Source organism: Eriocheir sinensis, chromosome 48 (genome assembly GCF_024679095.1).
Source record: "Eriocheir sinensis breed Jianghai 21 chromosome 48, ASM2467909v1, whole genome shotgun sequence".
NCBI classification, from domain to species: domain Eukaryota; kingdom Metazoa; phylum Arthropoda; class Malacostraca; order Decapoda; family Varunidae; genus Eriocheir; species Eriocheir sinensis.
Window position 1 is genome coordinate 817,348 of NC_066556.1, and position 25,043 is coordinate 842,390.

The 25,043-nt window shown below is 44.1% G+C and overlaps 4 protein-coding genes and 1 long non-coding RNA gene across 5 annotated transcripts; 2 read left to right on the forward strand and 3 right to left on the reverse strand.

Annotated features, from left to right (window-relative positions):
• Positions 1-1,251: 1,251 nt before the first annotated feature.
• On the forward strand, positions 1,252-10,715 carry LOC126981431 (phenoloxidase-activating factor 2-like). Its single transcript, XM_050832457.1, has 9 exons — positions 1,252-1,394; positions 7,289-7,428; positions 7,579-7,706; positions 7,820-7,966; positions 8,335-8,456; positions 8,843-9,079; positions 9,281-9,479; positions 9,941-10,092; positions 10,429-10,715. The coding sequence occupies exons 1-9, from the start codon at positions 1,390-1,392 to the stop codon at positions 10,439-10,441; spliced, it is 1,143 nt and encodes a 380-aa protein (XP_050688414.1). The 5' UTR covers positions 1,252-1,389; the 3' UTR covers positions 10,442-10,715.
• LOC126981432 (uncharacterized) lies at positions 3,016-6,617 on the reverse strand. Its single transcript, XR_007733941.1, has 2 exons — positions 4,992-6,617; positions 3,016-4,908 (listed from the first exon to the last, which is right to left on the reverse strand). It is a non-coding gene; the product is annotated as an uncharacterized LOC126981432 (long non-coding RNA).
• On the reverse strand, positions 10,563-12,736 carry LOC126981430 (uncharacterized). Its single transcript, XM_050832456.1, has one exon. It carries the CDS (start codon positions 12,613-12,615, stop codon positions 11,293-11,295), a length of 1,323 nt encoding a protein of 440 aa, XP_050688413.1. The 5' UTR covers positions 12,616-12,736; the 3' UTR covers positions 10,563-11,292.
• Positions 12,737-14,196: 1,460 nt separating this feature from the next.
• On the forward strand, positions 14,197-20,635 carry LOC126981434 (uncharacterized). Its single transcript, XM_050832458.1, has 6 exons — positions 14,197-14,523; positions 14,792-14,958; positions 16,141-16,510; positions 17,671-18,035; positions 18,158-18,472; positions 19,685-20,635. Exons 1-6 carry the CDS (start codon positions 14,436-14,438, stop codon positions 19,748-19,750), a joined length of 1,371 nt encoding a protein of 456 aa, XP_050688415.1. The 5' UTR covers positions 14,197-14,435; the 3' UTR covers positions 19,751-20,635.
• Positions 20,050-24,822, reverse strand: LOC126981438 (SUMO-conjugating enzyme UBC9-B-like). The gene is made up of 6 exons (XM_050832475.1): positions 24,663-24,822; positions 22,743-22,821; positions 22,560-22,643; positions 21,483-21,600; positions 21,040-21,184; positions 20,050-20,869 (listed from the first exon to the last, which is right to left on the reverse strand). The coding sequence occupies exons 2-6, from the start codon at positions 22,806-22,808 to the stop codon at positions 20,800-20,802; spliced, it is 483 nt and encodes a 160-aa protein (XP_050688432.1). The 5' UTR covers positions 22,809-22,821; positions 24,663-24,822; the 3' UTR covers positions 20,050-20,799.
• Between the last annotated feature and the right edge of the window lie 221 nt (positions 24,823-25,043).

The window sequence follows — 25,043 nt, forward strand, 5'->3', positions numbered from 1 at the left end:
GGTGTGACGTGTGGTATATGGTGAGGCTGGGCTGGGTGCGGTATGCTGTGGTGTGGCTTGATGTGATGGGTGTGTCGTGCGGCTGAGGCTGAAGAAGGGAACCCAGTATGTGTGGCGAGTCAAATGAACCTTTAACCTGGTGTAGAGGGGATTACGCCGCAGGGAGGGAGCATCATTATTCTAGCTTCAGCCTCTACCGGTGTCATCCCTCGCCCCTTCCCTCCTGCCCGCCAATCAATTTGTTACGCTCATCTTCTTTGCTCCCTCGTGTCATCCCTCGCCCCTTCCCTCCTGTCCGCCAGTCAATTTGTTACGCTCATCTTCTTTGCTCCCTCGTGTCATCCCTCGCCCCTTCCCTCCTGCCCGCCAGTCAATCTGTTACGCTCATCTTCTTTCCTCCCTCGTGTCATCACTCGCCCCTTCCCTCCTGTCCGGCAGTCAGTTTGTTACGCTCATCTTCTTTCCTCCCTCGTGTCATCCCTCGCCCCTTCCCTCTTGTCCGCCAGTCAATCTGTTACGCTCATCTTCTTTGCTCCCTCGTGTCATCCCTCGCACCTTCCCTCTTGTCCGGCAGGTACTTTGCCACGCCAGTCTTCCGTACTCTCTCCCTCCTCATCCCCAAATGCATAATAAAGAATCACGTCTCTAGTGAGCTATAACGCATTTTCCTATACTGACACCGAGGATATTTTAACTCCATCGGTTCTGTTGAAATAGATCTTCTTTCCTCTTGCAGACTACTTACGTTCTTATGTTCTTATGTTCTAGGTATTTGTGTCTCGAATATTCACTGGTCGAAAATCTCCATCAACTACTTAGAATCATATTTAAAAAGATGTATATTGTTAATCAGAGAATATGACACTGTCTACCTGCGTCGAATACCAGATTTCGTTTGTGTGTAAACCTGGTAAACGAGAAGACAAGGCTTACACTGCCGCCTATATGATACATCGCCGGCCCTCACACTGACAAAGCCCTTCATATAAGCTTAGCGAAGAATACAGCACCATCTTCAGACTTATACAAACACTAAACACCTACATAAACCACTAATGCCATGAGCTGGAAGCGGAGGTATTTTTTAGGTTAACAATACTACCTACTAAAGGACGCCCCCAGTCCATAGCCCCAACAAATACCTCCAAACAAACATTAAGAGGCACTATAACGCAAACTAAAATAGACACTGTAAAGGAATCACACACGTACGGTAACCACTAACGTATGTACAGCGTGTCGTGGACTGGCAACTCTCCAACTGCATATAAAGAGGGCGGTGAGCCGTTCCAGAACCACCAGTGCTTAGTCTGCGCCGTGAGAGAAGCTTGTGTTGGCGAGGCGCATCCACTACCCAACAACTTTCCATCCTGCCTCCCCTTCCCCAGAATGAGGTACGTGTCGCCCTCCCCAGGTATGAGGTGTGTGACGCCCCACCTGCACCCGGCTTGTCGAGTTAACACTTTTCAATCAGGAGCTTAATTATATCGAAAACAGCGCAGAGAAAAGCTGAACAGGTAAATCCTCCTGCACGAAAGCAAGTCTCCAGAAAAAAACGTATTGCCGATGGAATTTAGACCGTATCAAAGTGCGTATTCCAGAGGCGGGAAGAGTGTGTGTGTGTGTGTGTGTGTGTGTGTGTGTGTGTGTGTGTGTGTGTGTGTCAGTTCTATATTATATACACGAGGTCTTGTCGATTAAGTGGAGGGAGAATGGCAAAAATTCGGGGATCACTGTTCAGTTAATATTACAACGACTGTGTTCATCCCTGAGGTGATTCTTTGGTTACGAACGATGATGCTTGTTACGGTGATGACGATGGGATGACGGCGGCGGCAGTGGTGGTGGTGGTGACGGTAGTGGTAATGGTGGTGACAAAATTAAGCCCAGCGTTTTTAAGCTATACTCACTAACCTTCAATGTGAGTGGAAATTGTTACGTTGATTAGTTCATCACAGAATACACGCACGAAGATAAGGACTTTGACGATATTATAGAAGTAAAATGAAGCCGTGTATCTAAAGGAATATGTACCGCCCGCCACGTTAGTCAATTTTCATCTGATGTTATGGGGAAAGGGTCGGACTACCCCCTGTACGGAAAACAGAAAAAAAAGTTCATGGTCTGGGCCACAGCATCAACCCAAGCCCCCTCCGGTTATCCAATCAAGGAATTCGTGGCAAGGGGCGGACCACCTCCAGGGTCACTTCGGGTTCCATTTTCCAGGACTCGTGGTCTTAAAAAACACAACCAGTTTTCCTCACATGATCGCCCTAAGACTAGTTATTCATTTTTTTTTTCTTTCATGCGCCAAGTCATTTATTTTTATCAGAGTTCCCAAAAGTTAACCAGTTTGAGATAGTCACCCAAGGATGCTCACGTGTGTGTGTGTGTGTGTGTGTGTGTGTGTGTGTGTGTGTGTGTGTGTGTGTGTGTGTGTGTGTGTGTGTGTGTGGCGACTGTCGATCATTTTTTTGGACAGACAAACAGACGGACGGAGAAACACCAAATAATATAATCGCCTTGCTCGCGACGCGGCGCCGGGCGATAATAAAAAGCTGTCCCAACCTTGACAACACTCCCGCCCCGGCAAGCCAAGGCCCCCAAGACATGCATACGCTTATAGAATGTAGCTCGTCGATTTCGTTCTCGTTCCTCTCCTGCTTTTATATATACCGCTGGGCGAAATAAAATTATTATTATTATTATTATTATTATTATTATTATTATTATTATTATTACCAAGCCAGCCAGCCTCTTCCTCCTCTTCTTCCTTCTATTCCTCCTCCTCTTTTTGCGCCGAATCTGGTTAAACCAGTACCTCAGGGCTCGACCATAATTACACATGGTAGGTGCGTCAGAGGCTGCCCTTCAGGACGAGCGAGCGAGTAGGAACAAGGGAGGATGTTGGTGCATCTGTTCGGATGTGAAAACTAGTACTACGGGTTCCTTAAATATACCTCCCCACCCCCTCCTCCGCATCATAAAAATATATAATTGAACGTGTACGCTCTCTCTCTCTCTCTCTCTCTCTCTCTCTCTCTCTCTCTCTCTCTCTCTCTCTCTCTCTCTCTCTCTCTCTCTCTCTCTCTCTCTCTCTCATCAATTTTGCGCAACATAAAAGTTTTTCCCAGTTTCTCTTATCACCACCCCCGCGGCAACCTTGTGAATTCCTTGATGGAGAACGGGAGAAAAACAAGACAAGGATAACTATTTTACAGGTACATAATCTTATATTCGACTCGCATTAAAGATTTTTTGGGTGTATTTGAAGCACTCGGTGAATTGGCTTTGTGTGACACCTTCGCTTCGTACCCACAGCACATGTATTCTCTCTTTACCAATTCTTAGCTACTTTGGGACACTTTGAAGACTTTTAGCCATAGTTTACACACCGAATCTAACTATAGTGTACTTCTGCTGGTTTTCCCTCACATATCTACTGTTTGAATCACGCACCGAGTCCACATTTGGTTCTCGGTCTAGCTTGCTCAAGAACACCCGCGAAACTTTCTATGCACAAGTTTACGGTTCATGCTCAGAACTCAAGCAGTCTCATTCTGATTTTAACGCGTGTCTTTGTCGTAGCTTGCGTTACCTACGTTTAGAATTTCGCGTATTTGGCGGAGTTTGCGTCACCTACATCCTGAGGTTTTGTTTGACGTGGGCTGATGACGGAAAAATTTGTTGATGTGATTGACATTAGGAAGGTTTCAACGGAAGCATTTGGTCTTGTAAGGAGTGTAGTTGAAGGTTACGTAGCCTTGTCTAGAATATATTATACGCTCTCTAACCTTAATTATTCTTTGCTCCTTCCTCCCTCCCTCCCTCTTAACAGTCACTAAAATTACTACTCTCACGGGACTCTAAAACTTGACACGATTTTGTTTTTTTCTGCATCCTCGTTGCTGATGCTGTGTCAAATCTATTCACTTCTATCTTCACTGCGGACTATCATTTTTGGTGCTTAATTTCTTCGCTGTGTAGTCTGTATAGGATTGGTTTGCCTTTCCCACCCCTGTCCCTTCCCCTTGTCTCTGTACAGCCGCTCTCATTCACTTCTATCTTCACTGTGGTTTGTTTGAATAGCCAGACTATCATTTTTGGTGCTTTATTTCTTCGCTGTGTAGTCTGTAATAGGATTGGTTTGCCTTTCCCACCCCTGTCCTTTTGCCTTGTCTCCCTACAGCCGCTCTCATTCACTTCTATCTTCACTGTGGTTTGTTTGAATAGCCAGACTATCATTTTTGGTGCTTTATTTCTTCGCTGTGTAGTCTGTAATAGGATTGGTTTGCCTTTCCCACCCCTGTCCCTTCCCCTTGTCTCTGTACAGCCGCTCTCATTCACTTCAGTTTCCTGGTAATACTCTGAACGGTGAGCAGCCCGTCTTGGCCCACACGACTGTCCTCTGTCCTACGAAAGTGAAAGTCTGGTGGGGCAAGATGTGTGTCCATGATCTACTCTCAAGCGAGCCGGCACACGACGAGAAGTTGGATGTTGATGAGAGAAGCAAGATCGAACGTTGAATATTGAGAACGGTATATATAAAACGAGCACAGTATATAACCAAGATTTATAAGAAGTACGCTATAAACTAAAAACTTTGGAGGAAAAAAACGAGCACGCCATATAACAATAAATGCAAAACACACATCTGACAAGGCTTTCTAGGAGTTTTGGGCATTCCCAGGAGTAGTTGTATGACCCTGGTGGTAGTGTGAACCTTCTTCTGTACCACGAACCTACAAAAACACTCATTAGAACCCGTCCCAGGAGTAGTTTTATAACCCTGGTGGTAGTGTGACCCTTCTTCTGTACCATGAACCTACACAAACACACATTAGAACCCGTCCCAGGAGTAGTTTTATGACCCTGGTGGTAGTGTGACCCTTCTTCTGTACCATGAACCTACAAAAACACTCATTAGAACCCGTCCCAGGAGTAGTTTTATAACCCTGGTGGTAGTGTGACCCTTCTTCTGTACCACGAACCTACACAAACACTCATTAGAACCCGACTGATCTCCTTTTCGGCCTTTGAAGATGGTTAATGTGAGAGGCGAAAGCGTCTGAGAACACCAACACTAACCAGGAGAGGAGCAGGTCGCGGCAAACCTTAGACGAAGGCTGCTGAGCGGAGTAATTGTTTGTTCCGGGAATTAGACAAAAGAGTTTCCGCTTCCTGACGGACGGCGCTCGTTTGCCAGAACTAAACACGAGCAATTTTGGTTTTGAGGTCGTTTATACATTAATTTCTTTTTAGTTTTACATTTTTGCTCACCTATTTTTACTTGTTCATGAGTTTCTGCGCTACAGCATATTTATATTTTGTTCAGGAGAGGAGAACCTGTTACTCGTTTATTTTTTCCTCGATTTACAATTTTGTATTTAAAAAAAATCTAATTGATATTTTATTGTTTACATGTTACTTTTGTGTGTGTGTGTGTGTGTGTGTGTGTGTGTGTGTGTGTGTGTGTGTGTGTGTGTGTGTGTGTGTGTGTGTGTGTTTTATTTCTTTTAACTAAAGTGAGCGGTATCCTGGAGACTAACAGTTAAATGTGTGTTGTCCAACATCAAGCAAATTTGTAGTATTGCGTCCAAACCCATCGCTGAGACCCTTCCTGAAATGATACTCGTAGTTTAAATGGGAGGGGAGGTAGAATCACTGATCGATATGAAAGCAGATATGCAAGAGAACCATAATATTGTGCAGGTGCTGTAGCTGTTTCAAAGGGAAGCAAAGGCATAGATCGATGCGAAAACGGAAGAAAGCTTGCACCTTCTACATTACCCGAGCATATACACACGCGAGGGTGACACACAGGTTGTCGTATGTTGTGGGCCGGGTCGCAGCCACGGTCATGGCAGCACTCACACGAACAAACCGGCAGGTGGAAGTGCACGCCAACCTTTTATGGAGCGAAGAGACCGTGTCAAGGCTGCAAGGATTACTTGGCATGTATATATACATGGCGCAGGCAGGGAGGCAAGCTAGCACCAGGATTACCGACGCACAGTGGTTCCTTCTGATAAGCTGGTCAAGTGGAGCGTGCCCACTGGGCAGGAAAAGTTCAGTCAACCAGTGACCTTGGGATCCACACCCGAGCCGCCGCTGCTGCTTTGTGTCTGCGTTACGTAATGACTAAGGGAATACTTAAGGCCACGCATATTAAAGGCAAAAAGTATCCTCTTGTGACCAGGACGTTTTGGTCACGGCCAGCAGCTGGAAAATGACTCCCTCCCTTTGACAACCGCACAGTTTTTCTCAGTGTCAGCAGAACGCCTTGAGGTAAAGCCACACCAAAGCCGCAACAAGATCTTTGTAACTCAAATTGTCTGTCCGCTTCCATTCGAATAATACAGACAAGAAATAACTCAACTACAGTACTCTATATATTTATAGTTTTACGATGAAATGGTACAGGCAACTACTCTTTTCTTCGTTAAATTAATGTATTAGTGTGAACGGTAAAGTGGAACAGCTGTGATAAGGTAACCAGAACTCCCTCCTTCCGTATCACCGGGCAGGCAAAAACATCCGGACCATTACACGCCGCCGGGCCCGGAAAAAACACGGCTCGATCTCACCTGCCGGGACTTCCCTACCTGACAGTACAGGTAAATCCCCTTCCCCACAGCCTCACCTCGACCCGCTCTGGCCTCAGCACGCTGGTCCGGACACTGAAGATACAAATAATCATCACACACACACACACACACACACACACACACACACACACTCTCTCTCTCTCTCTCTCTCTCTCTCTCTCTCTCTCTCAGCGTGTAGGCCAGTGGAATTGTATCGGCTGTTATACCATTGCCACACAGCCCCTAACACGGCCACACCAAGGAGTTCCGTCCACTCTGCCATCGATGCCGGTGTGCGCACTTCCGGGATTCCGAGATAAACTTTACCGTGTGAAACTAGAAATCTTTGTTGGTTATGTAAGAATATCAATAAAATACACCAATTTCGTGTTCAGCATGAATGTAGCGGCCCACCTGCATCAACTGTCTCAAGACCCTCAACAGAACACAATAAAATGTCCTCGGTCTAGTTTTATGCTCTTCATTGAAGGATAATGTACTTGTAAAAATAAATTCATATAGTCCTCAACGCCGAAACATATTGATTCCCTCTAAATAGACCTTTTTTCGCATTAGAGGCTTGCAAATGGGTCGTGAAGCTACTATTCGAAATCAAAAAGGGGCACGGTAGAAAAGGTTTGAAGAACACGAGCTATGTTACTGTATCTGGCTGGCTAATGTCACGTGTGTGTCTGCGGCAGGTCGTGGCTGGGCGGCGTCGTGTGTGCGGTGGCGGCGATCGGTGTGGCGGGGCAGAGCGGCGGCACGGACCCCAGCGTCAGACTGGGACTCCTGGCCCCATCGCTTGGCCTTGAACCCGTCCCTGGCGGCCAGCCCGGTGGTAAGTGCTGTCTCCTTAACTTTATGTGGATGCAGAACAAGGCAAGAGGTAACCATGTGTAACAGTATTATCCCAAAGGCACAATCATCGCATTGGAAAGGGGCGTGGCTTGGTTATCTTTCATCTTCATCCGTACATGCACCCTTGCAGGTTCTCCGGGGTCGCCAAGGGAAGATCTTGTGTGCGACTGTCTGCCCGTCAACCAGGTGTGTCCCTTCAACGCCCAAGGACGAAGTGGTGGCTCCACCGTCACCGAAGTCCGCATCTCCAACACCCGGGTTAGTGTGAAGCAATCACCATAATGATTAATCTGGTGATTGATCTTGTCCTTGTGCTATTATCGCGATATTTTGCTCTTGTCAAGCGTTACATACTCTCTCTGATGTTACAGCCGCTTGTTGATGGCGCTTGCCCTGTCGGCTTCAACCGCTGCTGTGGATTCCGACCAGGGAGCGGCGGACCTGTGAGTGGCTCCCTCAGAGGAAGGTGCGGAGGACGAGAGAAACTGCCCAACTACCTGGATGTGGTGCCACCCCAGGTGAGTCCCGGATGCTCCTGAGGGTCGGGCCTGGTTGGACCAAGTTTAGGTGTTTGGTCATCTTAGGTCATTTGGTTGGTTTGGTTGGATTGTAAGATTTAGTTAACCTTTTCTTGTATTTTTTTATGACATGATTCTATACCAGGGTAGTAATGTTGGTCCGCCACTTCCATCGTGGAGGGATTTCCACTTCTCGAAGCACGTGAGACTTTTATCTAGGAAGGGTTCCCGTTGGGTTGTGAGGGTGATGGATAAAACTGGGTCTTAGTAAGAAAAAATTGCTGCACTGCATACAACACACATCTTAGCACACACCGGCGCCCACTCACTCCTCTCGCAATACACTCATCACCCTTCGTCGCCACCAGGCTGACTTCGGCGAGTACCCGTGGATGGCAGTGGTGCTGACTACTGACAACGGGTATCTGGGAGGTGGAGCGCTGATCAGGAACCAGTGGGTTTTGACCGCAGCACATAAGATCACCTCCAGGTAACTATTGCCATTCTGAATTTTCGTTTCCTCATGAAAGTTATCAGAACTTGATCATATCGTAAACTAGACTGGTGATGTACTGTTTTCACAATAAAGCAGCTGCGTAGAGAATCTATTTGTGACTGATACTGCAACTGATTACTGGCCGGCCCCGAGGCCCGCCCAGAGCTGATGGATGACTGTTAAACTATAACTAAGAAGAACAAAGACGAGGGAGAAACAAACTTTGCACTCTGCTTCCCGGACGGATGGATGACTCTCCTCAGCCATCCCATACACTCATGAGAGAATGGCAGATGAATGGAGGTCTTATCTATTTTAACTGTCCACACCACAAACTAGGCATCTTGATAACCTCATCAACTACAACATCTCTTCTCCAGGAACCTGAAGGTACGCCTCGGAGACTACAATCTCGCGTCTCCAGTAGACCACCCCGACTACCCCCACATCGAGGTCGGCGTCAGGAACGTGATCATTCATCCAAACTTCAACAGTAAATCTCTGATCAACGACGTGGCACTGCTCGAGCTGGAGAGGCCCGTGCCCGTCCAGCAGTACCCGCACATCGGCCTCGCCTGCCTGCCAAGTCAAGCCCAGAAGTTCGAGGGTCAGAGAACGTAAGTTGAGTTTAAAGATGTTATAACGGTTGACAAACGGATGATGGAGACGACGCCGCGATATTAGGTTACATATGCCTCATTATTACGCATTGTGTCATCATCATAATCTGCCCTTCTTAGTCGGCTGCCTCCACTTTTTGCCGTCGGATATGTGTACTCCAGCCCGCCCCGGCAATGGTTCACCTTTCTTGACAACAGGTGCTTCGTGTCTGGCTGGGGTACGAGCAAATTCGGTGCCGGGGACTTCCAGAACATCCTGAAAGAAGTGGACGTGCCCATCGTGGAGCGCTTCAGTTGCCAGAGCAGCCTCAGGGAGACACGACTCGGCGAACGCTTCGAGCTGGACGGCAACTCATTCGTGTGCGCCGGCGGAATCGCTGGAAAGGACGCCTGCACGGTAAGGCCAGGAACCACGCCTGACGAACACGTAAAACTTTGCAACAAAAAACATGTCTTGAAGAAGGTAACTAGCTACGAAAAAATAACTCAATAAAACTGCAATGCGGATTTCCTGACGGACTTACTGGTAAATGTAGGATATGTTCCCAAATTCACACGACCATTCCAATTAGTACTCGTCAGGAAAACATAAGTTTGAGGAAATGACATGAGGCTTAAAAACGGAGTACTTTTAAAACAGGTCGATAAAGAATCGTTATTTTGACAATAATCTGCTCCTTTCCTTCAGTCCAGTCTTGCACAGTGGTCTTGGAGTGATCAGTGCGGACAGGCGAACACCCAATAACAAAATTAATCCATGCAACATAAGCTGCAAGGCCTAAAAATAGAAGGATTGATATATTTTTTCGCCTAATTTGCAACCACAAAAAAATATGTAATATAATGGATGCTCTGCAGGGAGACGGAGGCGCCCCGCTGGTCTGTGAGACGAACCAAGGCTTCACCGTGGTGGGTCTGGTGGCCTGGGGCATTGGCTGCGCCGAGGGTAACGTGCCTGGCGTGTACGTCAACGTGGCCAACTTCGTCAACTTCATCGAGAGACACATAGGGTGAGTAGCGTTCAGTGGGGGAGGAATGGCGGAGCTCTACGATCAGCGGCTGGGAAAAGGAAGTTTGAGATCAACGCCCAACAATACTTTTCCTTTCCAACGATTGATACCTTAGAGAAATTAAGAAATACAGTAACGGAGTAAAACAAGTACAGTGTGAAGTAAAAAAAGAAGTAAATCTATCTCAAATGCAGAAAAAAAAAAAATATATATATATATATATATATATATATATATATATATATATATATATATATATATATATATATATATATATATATATATATATATATATATATATATATATACATACATAAACCTTTTAATTTCCCACAGCCCATCCCAGTAAAAGACTGCCAGAACCGTCTCATCGCCACGAATCAGCGGCCAGAGGAGAGAACAGACGAGCGAAGAACTGGAGTGTTGGGGCAGTGTGAAGGAGAGGCCAAGATGTGGAGTTGATGTGGAAGTATATATGTACACACACACACACACACACACACACACACACACACACACACACACACACACTTTTAAACATCTGTCATCAATCACTGAATACTGAAAAAGTTTACATTAATATTTTATCGTTGTTGAAATGTTGAATAAATGGTCACACTTATGATGAATGTTTTCCTCTTCCTTGAGATGTAACCCACTGTGTGAGCTACTCCTGGCTCTGCACACACACACACACACACACACCACTTCGTGGTGTGTGTCATGTCGATTATAAAGAGCACTTGCTCATGTCGGAGGGGTACCTCCTGGCGATTACGAGTCCACCACGTGATCGGGCCGTGGTGAATTACACACACACACACACACACACACACACACACACACACACACACACACAAACAAACAATGAAATTAATAATTAAAATGTCCGCTTCTTGATAGTTTAATGGCTCTCTTATGTAACGATTTCCATACAGTATAGATTTTAATGAGTTCGAAACCTTCACTTAATCACAAAAGGATAATTTTTTTATTTATTGAGGTTCTGTAATCAATGACGCCCTTCATAATCAAGAAACATAATAATCTGATTAGATATGCGCAGCAATCAGATAACTTCCTCTACATGGATCGCGAACAAACTTCAAGAACTTTTATTTTAATTCGAAAAAAAAAAATACTGGACGACCTGAGAACATTTATTTGTGAATTCGTAATAACTGAAATATCTGCTGCCGTCTAGATTTCAACTTCCTGACACGTGAGATAGAAGCCATCAGGTCCGCGCCGATCATCAATAACACACAGGTGGATGTTGTCGATAGGGATGGTGCCGAAGTAGTGGTCGATGTAATCACTGTACAGAACGGAATTGATGTACTTGGAGCGGCGTTCCCGGGCGGTGACTCGGTTGACCTTAATCAGCGTCATGTGCGGCACGAAGTCGAAGTGGCTGGTGATGACGGCGTCGTCCACTTTACGCAGCCCATCGCGAAGGAGGTCCACGGCTGAATTGAAAGATTCCGGAACCTCCAACTTGGAATACAACACTCGAGCTCCGAACGTGGACAGTCCCTGCGCCCTCACGACCCTGGAGGGAGCAGCCACGCCTGATGCTGGAGGAGCCGCGAACACCGCCTTAAGACTTTCTCGTAGTTCTTCCAAGAGATCCCCGGCCTCGTGTATGGCTTGGTAGCTGTCCAACTTGACCATAGCGAGAGTGATGTGGAGTAGCTCGCCGGGCATCGCACAGCTGCGGAGCGTCGGATCCTCCTGCACCACACTTTCCTGCACCAAGGCAACCCTCCGGCGCACCTCCTCATCGTTCACTCGTATGCAGAAAAAGTGTGAGGCTCGCAGCGGCTCGTCCTTAAGGCTCTGCCCCTCAGAGATCAAGGAGATAAATCCTTTTCCAGAAGTGGACTCAGACTCCACCCCGATAACGACTGCATCATCATCGTCATCTGAGTCATCAGAGCCACACGTCCGCCTTTTCTCGGCAAGCTCTTCCTCGACTTTCTGGATGACCTCCCTGATGGTGGTGTCGCCACCGGCACTTCCAAACACCAAGTCCAGTCGATCGTTCTTGTCCCAAACCTTGACGTCCTTGTACTTGTAATATTGGATCCTGTGTTGGGGAACCGCCAGCTGGTCCAGGTCAACCAAGGAGAGGTGTTCCCACGTGAAGGAGGTGAAGGGCTTCTCCACCACACCACTGAAGCGGTCAAGATACCCGACACTGAAGTGCTCCTTTTGTAGTTCTGGATCCCACTGAATTCTCTTCCTCACGTCACCAGCAGTTTTCAGCGGAGGTTTCTTTCCATCACTTACTTCAGGTTCGTGACTCCTCTTGGCCACGGGATCCGGGGCCTTAGTCACCTTGGGCAGTTCGACTCCGGGAGGATGAACGTTGTGACAGTTCTCACCAAACCTGCACCTTCCCTCCAGGTAGAATGGGCAAACAGTCTTGGCTTCGGACGGCGTAAATGGCGTCTCGCTGATTTCGGCACCAGTTGTAGACAGTCCTAAACTTGTAACACCTTCTGTGGCTGGACACGACATGCTGGTGGTAGATTCTGTAGTAACTCTCCGCTTCTGTACGTGGACCACCGCTGGAATGTGACTGGGTGATGAGGGGATCTTGGAGCGCCGTTATATACCGTGTCGTGGAGAAACATGGGGCAATGCGCGTACTAGCGGAACATGGTGCAATATACTAAGCTTCTGCTCACGACGTCATGAGACTCCCTCTCCCCCTACCGGTCCGCGCCCCACCTGGCCCAGCTGATACTGCTGCCAGCCGCGCTCACCACCTGACTGTTGCACCATGTCTCGTCAAAGTTATGTCAGTTATCGCCTAACTTTTCAAGCATGCTGATACCATCTGATACACGGCATGTATCAGAGGGGAATGGCAGGGCAAAACAACAGCGAGGGATCAGTTTATGAATCTGGGTGACGTGGAATGAAACTGTTCACCTCGGTCAATAATTAAGCCACTGACCATGAGTCACATATACACACACACACACACACACACACACACAGAGAGAGAGAGAGAGAGAGAGAGAGAGAGAGAGAGAGAGAGAGAGAGAGAGAGAGAGAGAGAGAGAGATTAGTCATTCCTTTTTGTTACAATGACGTATTTGTGGTGAGTCATCCGTTGATATACCACATCGAGTGTTACAAGTAATGTCCCTTATGAATGGCTGCATTAGTTTATATGTAGTAGTAGTCGCCGTTGTCGTCGTCGCAAATTGACCTCTCTTTCGGCCACCTATTTTGATTCTTTTTTTTTTAGGAGCAGCGAGTAGCGGGCTTTTTTTTATTATTGTTTCCTTTTTTGTGCCCTTGAGCTGTCTCCTTTGTAAAAAAAAAAAAAAAATAGAAGTAGTAGTATGGGAAGACGGTGGCTATACGAAGGTGGTAGCTGAGTGGTTAGCGTGCGGGCGCGGCGTCCTGGAGGAGCAGGGTTCGAGTCCCGCCACTCGCAACAAGCTGACAATATTCAGTCGTCGATAATGAGCTGCGGAGAACACGATGAACCAAACGAGATGCTGTCACTATAAAAAATGAAAATAAAGGCTTGCCTGCGCCATGACGGGCTGGGGCAGTTATAGTAATAGAAGACAACTAGAGTAAAAGTAATAGTAATACGATAGATTAAAATCAAAATGTCATCGTACGAGTCGGGTAATTATAGGGGCATATGCGCTACGGCTGCGGTGCTCATCTCCGTCGCATTGGCCCTTGAGCCTGCGGCGGGAAGAGCCCATTATCCCGGGACATAGGCCAGTGTGACATACGGGTTGCCACAGTTTGTCTTCCCCAGGTACCCCTTTATCGACCACCCCGAGAGGGAGGATGAACAGCCGGGTGAGCTACACGCCCGTTGCCCGGGGAGGGATTCGAAACCGGACCCGCAGATTCCTAGCTACGCAAGCTTACCACTAGACCAAGGAGGCGTACGTGTAGTTAAAAATACCCGTAACAGACTCCATATAACACACACACACACACACACTTTTTTTCCAAATAAATCCAAGAGAGCAGGTAGACAAGTAGACAAAAGGACGAATCTATGAAGAACTGTAAAGAAAAGGAGAGATTACTAAACAGAACGAAACGAAACAGACATGTGTGTGTGTGTGTGTGTGTGTGTGTACGGGCACTTGGTGTACTGGGGGTTGAGGGGGACAGCAGCTATTCAGCGTGAGTGGTGGGGCCACACACCTTGCAGCCAAAACAGGTGGCAGCCTAAAGTCGTGGCAATCCGGTCCCTGCACTCGCAGAATCCACACCCACACTGCACCTAACTCGGAGGGTGACTTAAGAGTGCTCCAGCTGAGGACGACGAGGAGAAGGAAAAGCCAGAAACTGCGATGGGAGGGCGAGAGGCGGCGACGGTGGTGTTGGCGGCGGCCATGATCTGTTTGGTGGATTTCCTGTCTCTCGCATCAGCAGCTCGAGGTAACTCGCGGCATAGTAAGCAAATTTACCCATTCTGAACATTATCAAGACTTGGAAATAAGAATATATATATATATATATATATATATATATATATATATATATATATATATATATATATATATATATATATATATATATATATAATATTATAAACTGTATAATACACCAGTTATTAAAACAACTAATAAATTGTTTTCACCGTCCCTCATGTCATGGCCGCTTTCCATGCGTCTTGTGTCGGTCTGGCTTGGGTCTCCCGTGCCAGCCTCAACGTCCACCAGCGAGCAGCCTCAAACCAGCCCTCAGGATTTTGATCGCTTGGCTGAAATCGAGAAAAAGGCGACGCAAGAGGAGGCGGACTTGCTCAACAAGACGAGAGAGGCGCTCCTCCGAGTGTCTCAGCTCATCGGGAGCCCCGCTAAGGGCACAAAGGTACGCGTCTATCTTGGACTCTCATTTAAAGCTTCTCATCAGGAGCCCCGCTAAGGACCCAGAGGGGATGCATTTCATTTGGGCGCTCAGTTTAATTTGCGGTTTCCTTTTGGCGCCAGTATAACACTTTATTTTGTAAGACAACATAACGGTACTTCAGCGACCTACTATCAATGCGAAATTCATATTCTAATTTCGCCACGTGGCTCATCACATTTCAGTAGACAGACTGACTGAGCCACGGAACAGTTCAAAATAGTATACTGTAACAATTTCAGTCATTACCGTTACCCACTTTCGCCCGAGTAATAAACACAATTTGATTAATTTCACTTAGCTCCGAGCCTGAATAATATCTATTTCGCTGATACACCAAATGAAATGCAGTCCAGGGAGAATCGATGAACCTCTCTTAGAATTCTGCCCTTGTCACGTGCATTTGGTGTATTATTCTCACTTTCAAATACTCAACAGCATGCAGGTGCTGTCCACAAGCTAGCACCTGTTGCCACGTCAGCATTCAATATGTGCAGGTGTTGTCAAGTGTCCCTCCCTCCCTGGCCATGACTCCCAACCCTCACAATACTACAGCCAAAGAATATATACACACGAGAGGTCTCCGACTCAATCCCACTTGGGTCAGTTAGAAACCATATACAGGCTCTAGGTGCTCCATGCAACTTCACTTAAGACACTGTAGACTAATCACCCCTGATATGAAAGTAAACATCAAGCTCAGATTTCAAGTAGTAGAGATGAAAGGAGAAGATTTAGAGAGCAGATATTGGCAGGTTAAAGGAGTAACTCACTCACGGTCTGATCACCTGCTGGACTCGTGATCGCCAGCCAGTCAGTACCTTCCCGAAGAAAGCTTTGGAGCTAGTTAGCCGATCTATGGGCAAAGCTGCGACTTTAAACACGTCACCCCACATCCCTTGCTCAAGAGGGAAAGAAAGAGCCACTTGTTATCGAAAACCCCTCCGCCCTGAGAAAGGCGGAAATCTGCGTCTGTCGGGTTGACAAACTTAAGAGCTGAACCACTGCACCATAGGAGCGGAAGTTAAAAGAATGATGAGTGCTCCGGTGTAAATTATTTTATATTTGGTTCTATTTTTTTTCTTCATCTATTTAACTAATCTCATGTCAAATTTTGCGCACTAAACACACGACGCAACTTGACAGTTGGACAATGACGCTGATGGAAATGAGAGGGACGCGTGCCTTCTGAAGGAAGACACTTCCCCTGAAGCTGTTGCTGCTGCCTTCGAGGTCTTCACAAGGCGGCTCGATCCTTCAAAATCTGTGGCGACCCTGAACGACTCCCTCCATCAGCTGCTGTGTTTTGAGCGCGTCCAGGCAAAGGTGTCACCGGGAACACCGTCTGTGAGGGAAGCAGCCTCGCCGCAGCGCCCTGCCGTCACCCGCTACATTAATGTGTTATCAGAGCACCTGGACGACTGCCAACGCAGCCTTCACCTGCTGAACTACCGCTTCCCTGCCCCCCCACGCCCCCACGACCACCTCTCAGGATCCTTGCTGACTTCAACATTCGGTTAGTTACGTAGTACAATTGTCCGTCTAATACTACTAGCACTGCTAACAATAATAATAATAAAAATAATAATAATAATTATAATGTGGAGGTCCGAGTCTCACATGATGCATAGGTTATCTTGGAAAAAGTCAGAACAACAGCATTAGTATTCTGATTTACACTACTATCTCACCTGTCATCCCAAGGCAACCATTCCACCTTTACAAGACCTAAGCAGGATGCAAGAAGGCAAGGCAAGGCTCAAAACAAGGGGCACCGTAGGTTTCCAACAAGTTTCTATTCCACTCACCATGCATTTCTCAAAGCCGACCGGCCTTTTTTGGGGGGCCGCGATACTCTACATTCCCGGACGTATTTTACCCTCACAGATATATCGTACCCCAATAAATTTGGTATCAATGGCTTTATAAAGACTTGTACTAGAACATGCGCAAATAAAAATAGAGGAAAATAAACAATACAAACTCGTTTCAAGTCTCCGTATAGTATTGGAGACAATAAATCCTAAGTACCAACACTCCCCACTCGCTAGCTCGAAATTTTTTTGGACCAACTTTTTTAGCCGAATATATGTTTCGAAGCGGAATTTAGTGAGGATTCTTATGGAATCCTCAAAATCCTCATACGCCAATTAGTTCCCGAGTTATACCAAGAAAACTTTTTTTTCTCCACGCTCCTCATCTACGCTCCTTAGAAAGGTTGCCATATGTTACCATTAAGAAACTTATCCTAACAAACGACGCTCCCAAATTTGACGAACTTTCACCGAAAACTTAATTTTTAATCAATTTTTAAAACTTTTGAGACGCGTTTCGCGCCAGGACCCTTTTACTCTTGATGAAACGCGTCATCGTGCGCGAGAGGGTTAAAATTCCAGTCAAGATGTAACTGTTGAACAAATTAGTGTGGAATCTTGTTTTCTTTTCTATAGGTAAAGCTTTTGTAGGATTCCTTTTATTGTTTTGCTTGGCCTGCCTCCTTTGTAAAAAGGAAGGGGGAAAGGACTGTTATGCCCAAGGGACACACATACATGCTGGAGAGGCCACTCCCTCACAGCAGATGAACACTATCACAATAAGCTGTGCACATCACACTGGAATTACATCTCAAAACAGACCACCGAGGTGCACATATATGTCTCATATGTTGACCCACAGGCACCAATGGAGTGGACAAAACCTTATTCCCTTCGACAATACTGAGTGAGAGGCATACTGAGGAAGAACTGTCTCAGAACCTGATTGACACCACCCACCAATTGGCTATCCTTATCTCGGAAGCAGTGGGGGCGGACCTTGAGTTTGCAGCCGTAAAGAGTGCCATCACTGTGGCAAAGGAGGCCCACACCCTAATGACTGTCCTGAGACAAGTAATTGAAAGTTCCGTAACAACCTCTAATCCCTCAGATTCAAAAACTGTTACTATTCGCATTTACTGCCAGAACAGAAAAGATCAAGGCCCCATGGGCGAAGTCGGTCAGAAATTGCTTCGTGCAGTCAGCCAAATATCTGAACAACTGATTGTGAGTCAACCAATATTCTTTTTCCTATTTACATACTACTGAACTTTGCTAAACAGAAATTAAATTCCAGTAATAGGAATGCACAAACATGCTTATCTAAATTCAGGAAACATCTTTGGCAGAATGCAAACGGGGTAACAGACATAACAGCAGCCAGGGAGGAGCTGCAGTGTAGGGCGGAGATTGCCAGCAATTTCAACACTGCAATAAAACGTTCTATAAGTGTCCCATTGAGAAGGACCCTGGTCAATCTCATCAAAGAAGTAATCACTGGCCTAGAGGATCTGACACACCACTTGGAAAATAAAGAAGAACAGCTGGCTGCCCACATTCTAGAAGCAGTTCACAATAAATCTGAATTAGAAGATAGTGTAAATGAGGCGACAGCAATCTATCTGCAGCATCACCAAGCAGAAGCACCTTCCCACACCATCCAAGTAAGTTACTATCCAAACCCACATGTATTTATAACAAAATACCAAACCCTTTCATTTCATTCACAGGTAGATATATAGAGATACAATAAATAGAGATACAATATTTCACATCAAACAACTGATCCATCCCAAAATAAAAAGAACTCAACCTGGTCTTCTTTGCCTAAAGAAAAGAGTTAGCAGAAACGAAATAGGGCAATATATATATATATATATATATATATATATATATATATATATATATATATATATATATCTATATATATATATATATATATATATATATATATATATATATATATATATATATATATATATATATATATATATATATATAAGCTACTTTGATCCTAGAATCTAGAGTTTAGGTTGACAGGTAGTTCTGGAATCACATCAACAGCTCTTATTTACTATTTAAAGTTATTTCAATTATTAATTGTTATTAAACTAGAAATGTGCATCCATCCATCAAAATTCCCGCTCTAGTAGTAGAGTTCTTCATCTACTCCTACTTTACTTTTCTTAAACAACGCTCTACTCTCCCTATTTTCTCTCCTTTGTCTCACCTCTTCTAGAATATTCCTCTGTAGGATTTTCTTTTAAGTCCTTTTCTCCTGAACTACCATTTTTCACTTTTTGTTTAATTTTATTTTCATTTACCATTTTTCACCTGCTCACCTTGCACTCCCTTCTCTCCTCATCCACGTGCCTTATAGCCAACCATTTCAGTTGCTCTTACCAGACATCTTGCATATCTTGAATACCTCATTTACTTCAGCACTGTGTTCTATTCATACTCTTACTCTTACCAGTAACTTCTTTCCCTTCCTTCTAAAATTTTGAATGTAGGTAATTGCTGTCACACACTCTCACTTGCCAGATCCTTCATCTCTTTTTACCTTCTTCAGGACAATAAGGCAACTATTCCAAACAAAATTTGCCTTGTGTAAATATCTGTAGTCCTAATCAACATGGAAAAATTAAGTTGCCTTGTAGTTAGAAATAATAGTTTTGCAGAAAAAGACATTAAAATTTAGCAATACTCTGTATAAATTAAACATAGCCTTATGTAGGTATGTTTGAGGTGCTTATATAAAAAAAGCTGACTGAAATAATTCAGTGAGTGAAGTACACATGGTTTACAAGTAAATGCTGCAATTTTTTTTTTTAAACAATGACTAATTAAGACCAGTTTTATCCATTTCCCTCCAGAAGAACAAAATCAATGTCTTCCATGAAGTTGAGCTGGATCCCGGATGCGGTATCCAGGACGAATGAAAAGGACAGCTTCAATTATACTTAACCCAGTAGCAGCAGGGACCATGTTTCTTAATGGTCCCTCTAAGCGAGAAAAATTAGAAAAAAACATCACTCACACAAACCATTTTGTAATATATATCAAAGCATTTGTGATCAGTTTATGCATCATCTATTTTGGGGGGTTTATATCATGGCACAAATTTGGCCGTCGCTGCTACACGGTAAAGCCACGAATTTGGCCCGTCGCTGCTACTGGGTTAAAAAACCTGGAAGGTTGATCTGATCCCTTCAATTTCAAAAAGAAAAATTGAATTGGGTGACATTAAGACATTTATTAAATAACTGATTACTATTATCCTTAATTTTAGGTGTTCCTCATTCCCTTCCCAAGACATGTGATACAGTGGAAAACTCTAACTTAACACTTACATGTTCTCAGCCAAGACTTAACTTGAACTTTGTAGCCTTTCCTTAGACTACTGTCAAGAATTCTCATCTGTATAAAAAAAGACCAACTGCTTAGCATAACGAACATGATAAAGGCATTAGGACAATAGAATGATTCCAACTATGCTTCAAAATAACACAGACATCCACAGCCAAACACAGTGGTGCACCAGCTATTCTTAACCTTGTCAAAGTTTCTTTCCCATTGTAACTAAACACATAGTACATCATTATAACCATTACACCTAAGTATTCTAATTTCCACATTTACAAAAATAATTATTTTTATTCTCTTATGATTAAAATGCTAGTCATAGAAAAGAACAGGTACATATAATTCAAATAAAACAAACTTTGTGAATTATTTTCCAACATAATGAAAACTGGAGAACAGGTACAAACACTAAATAAAAAGTAACCCTATAAATTACTTTTCAACTCCAATAAAACATAAAGAAGAGGTAAATAAAACCTTGCATATTACTATCCTTTCTCAATGTGTGTATGGGGGTCAATGTTGATGAACAAAACTGCATAAAAACTACCACAATAAAAACTGGAATGCAAATGTTGCTAGATGACACCAACACAGCATTACCTGAACCTCCCATGATCTGGATTTACTCATACGGAGAAGTCATTGCCTTCGCCTGCGCCCGCACTCTCTTTTCATACTCCAGTCTGTTTTGGCTGAAAAAAAAAAAAGTGAAATTAGATGAACCTCGGAGAATATCCAGAACTACAAAATGTAAAGCATTCAGTCAAGACAGCTATTGTTTTGTGACTAAGGTGTTTTTTCTTTCTTAAAATGCCACACACTACGCTCATGATTGAATGTCATCATATCGAGAATTACTCACCAGTATATTGTGTATGCTTCGGCCTGAGCAGGGTCTTTGATGTTGGGATCATTCAGCAGGTCCTGTATACCAAGCAGAATTTGCTTTATGGTAATCGCAGGCCTCCAATCTTTGTCTTCATCCAATAAAGACAGACACACTGTTCCTGAAAGACAAGATGGATATGACATATCCTACTTAATTTTTTTTAATGGCCACTTCCTCTAGAAACCCATGAAAATGAGATGGTCATTACATGTCTCCAATTTACCTAGAGCTTCCTCCACGTGTAAACATTACATTAAACTTGTACTACTTTCTCAAATAATGCAAGCTGCAGAAAAATTAATTATTGGAAATAAACTATTATCATTCAATTGTTGTGATGTCCATTATAAATACAGCATTATAAAAGTAACTTCAGTAATGGTAAAGCCAAGAAACTGACTGAGAAGTACCGGTACCTGATGGGTAAACATTTGGATGGAACAGAGGTGGCTCAAATTTGCACTTTGGTGGTGTTGATGGATAATCATCTTTGAAGATCATCCTTAGCCGGTACAGGCCACTCTCCCAAGGGGTCTGTTGGAAGCAAAAGCTGTGTCAACACAAAGAATATTCAGTTTCTGTATGAGCAATGATCTGCACACAGAGCTCACCATGCTGTCTCCTATCACACAACCTTTTCCCTGCTGAAATTTTAAGATGCTGACCACAAGCCATTGTATTAGTCACCCTGTTTATACATTGCCCTACTGCAACATTCACCCCCTCCTTCCCACCTCTCTACCTCTTATACCCTTTACTTCAGCTCATTTTTTCTCTTATACACCCATTCCTGTATTTATCAAAAGCCCAAAAATGCATCACACACCTGTCTCACTATTCCACTAATATCAAAACTCTTGTACACTGTAACAGGCATGGGAAAATTACAGAGGTGAAGTTAAATACACTCAACCTTCGATTTCCTGGATATCAGATTTACGAGACAAAATCCAATGAAAAAGTCTGTGAATGGGATGTTTCCCCAGACTGTAGCAATATCTGATATCTAGACTTTTGAGGTTCCCAAACAGTTGCTTCCCCCAATAAGTAAGGGAAATCAAGGGCCAGGTATATAGAACTAAGAGAATGCTGTATCATATTTCAGAGAAAGTGTCTCATTCTGCAGATCAAGTAAAATTCATGATGTATTTCCATTAGCATCCCCCTCAATCCCTCATCAAAATTTAAATGAACAGTTTAACCCCTTCACTCCGGCGACGTCGTCACCAAATGGAAAGGGTTAGTCCTCTTCTAAACCTCTTAATCCTCTTCCATTTCCTCTTAGTCCTCTTCTTAACCTCTTAAGAGGAAATGGAAGAGGATTAAGAGGAATTTAGAGGAGAATAGAGAGGTTTAGAAGAGGATTAATCCTCTTCCATTTCCTCTTGACCCTTTCCATACTGTGACGCCAATGTCTGCATCACGGATGGAAAGGGTCAAAAACACACTTCAAAATCAAGAAACAAGAATACAAAAGTTAGCTGCCTTCTTACTGTTTTCTTGCCAGGAATTGCACACTCCCAGTTCATCAGATTCAGTGTTCCATCAGGGTTTTTGGTGGGACGAGCAATGAAGCCCTGCAGACAAAGGAAATGTGAAAACAAAACATCAAACTGCACTTGCATTGATCAAGTGACAATATGTTAACATTATATACACTAAAATTTTGTACTTACAAATGGATGATCTTTCCTCCACGCCTTCCTCTCCTCAGCCAAACGGGCTATGGCTATACCAGACATGTCTGTGATTTATCTGAAAGCACAATACCATCTACAACAAACTTATAATTCAAAACTTAAAACTTATATTACATTTCAAAACACATTCAATACCCACTTCCTTTTGGCTTCTCTAAAACTTATATGCATCAAGCCTAATTGGATTTTATGCTGACCAGGCTTTGTAGCAAAGTCATGTAAACTGAATGCAATACGGTATTCATAAGAGGAATAATGGTAAAAGGTGCTGAACATGCAAATACATAAGATAATGAAGAATTGCAAATTAATGAAGCACAGTCTAAAAATATTAATTGCAAACATAACCCTTGATAACAGGGGGGGTGAAGCTTTGCCAATCCATGCAACCCACCTATATCTTAATCTAACCTAACCTAACAGGGAGGAGCTTCATACCCAAATTAGCCATGTGGATGGGAAATGGTTATAAAAATTTGCAGGATAGTATAACAAAAGCCATATCAATAGCATCAAACCCTAATTTGATTATGGCGTAAAACTAGATACACACAAAATCTTCTCCAATCTGAACCCTTCCACAGAGCACTGGTGTCGTTTCCACCAACCTCGTCCCGTCAAAATGCTGCTCATCCGCCATCTGTGCCAGCCAACAGCCATTACCAGATAACGATAGGTCAGTGCTGCACCTGCCTCACACACACAGCAGCTCTCAACAGGCAAAACAACGAAGAAGTAAAATAAAACTACTAATGTGTGAAGACTGAAGAGTGTATCAAGACACCTCTCCACCCAAAATTGAGCTCTTTTGGACACTCTTTGCTTTTGTCTATTATGGGAGCTGTGAGTAGCGGGCTTTTTGTTTCTACACTTTTTGTTGCCCTTGAGCCGTCTCCCTTGCTGGTAAAAATAAATAAATAAATAAAAAGGCAAACAAACAAGGTAGAGGGAGAGTGTACCCACCCAGACACCTCTGCACACGAAACTGACTTCTTTTGGTCTCTCGTTCTATTTTGTTTTGTCAGAGCAGCGTCTAGTAAGCTTTTTTTTGTTGTTTTTCTTTATTGCCCTTGAGCTGCCTGCCCATATAAAAAGAAAAAAGCTACAAGATATGGGAAGACAACAGGTATATCGTAAATCACAGCCAAACTAACAAGCAAATTATATGCATCTGAAAAACTTATTCAACAATTTTATATAAATTTGTTCCTTCATCCACAATCTTTATCCTTTTCCCTCCTCTCCCTGACCTTCTCCTCCTCCATTATTCCTTTTTTCCTCCATCCACTATCTTTATCCTCTTTCCTCCTCCATTATTGCCTTCTTTCCCTCCATCCACTATCTTTATCCCTTTCCCTCTTATTTCCTCCTCTCCCTGGCATTCTCCTCCTTTCTTCCCTCTTTCCTTTCCCTCCCTTCGTTCCGCCATCCACTATCTTTATCCCTTTCCCTCATTTCCCCCTCCCTTCTTCCATCTTTCCTTTCCCTCCCTTATACCTCTCTTTCCCTCCCTTCGTTCCTCCATCCCTCATTTCCCCCTCCCTTCTTCCCCCCTCTTTCCTTTCCCTCCCTTATACCTCTCTTTCCCTCCCTTCGTTCCTCCATCCCTCATTTCCCCCTCCCTTCTTCCCTCTTTCCTTTCCCTCCCTTATACCTCTCTTCTTTCCTCCATCCACTATCTTTATCCCTTTCCCTGACATTCTCCTTCTCCATTATTTCCTCTTTCCTCCTTTCTCCATTCGTTAAATAAAGCGAAAAACAGAAAAAACAATAAGTAAACAAACTCAGCTTGCAGAATTTCCCTCCCATTAGCCTCTCTTTTTATTTTCCTTCAGATTAATCAACTCCTACGTAGACATGCCTCAGTTTATCATGCACACCTTCCTGAGTACTCACGTGGGCCGAGGTACCTTCTATGGCTCCTGTCTTGGCTTGAAATAACTTAAAAACACAAACACCCTCGGCGGCCCTAATTTTGTTCTTGATCTTGATGTCACAGATCTTTTGACCTGCAACGGCTCCGCAACGCTGCCAGATTGTCGTACTCTGTCTTAGGTTTCCCGATTTCCGACCCAAAAACTGCTTTCATCACCCAAATAACTGCCTTCACATATGATTATCGTTCAAATGGTCAATTATTGGTGCTTCTTGGCGTAGCGTGGAAAAGGGAAAATAATAAATTAAATAAATAAAGCTACATCCCCTTTTTAACGACCACTAGGGTTATGATGGTTATGTGGTAGCGTGGTAGTCGTCGAGCGCTGGTCCCGGATGTTA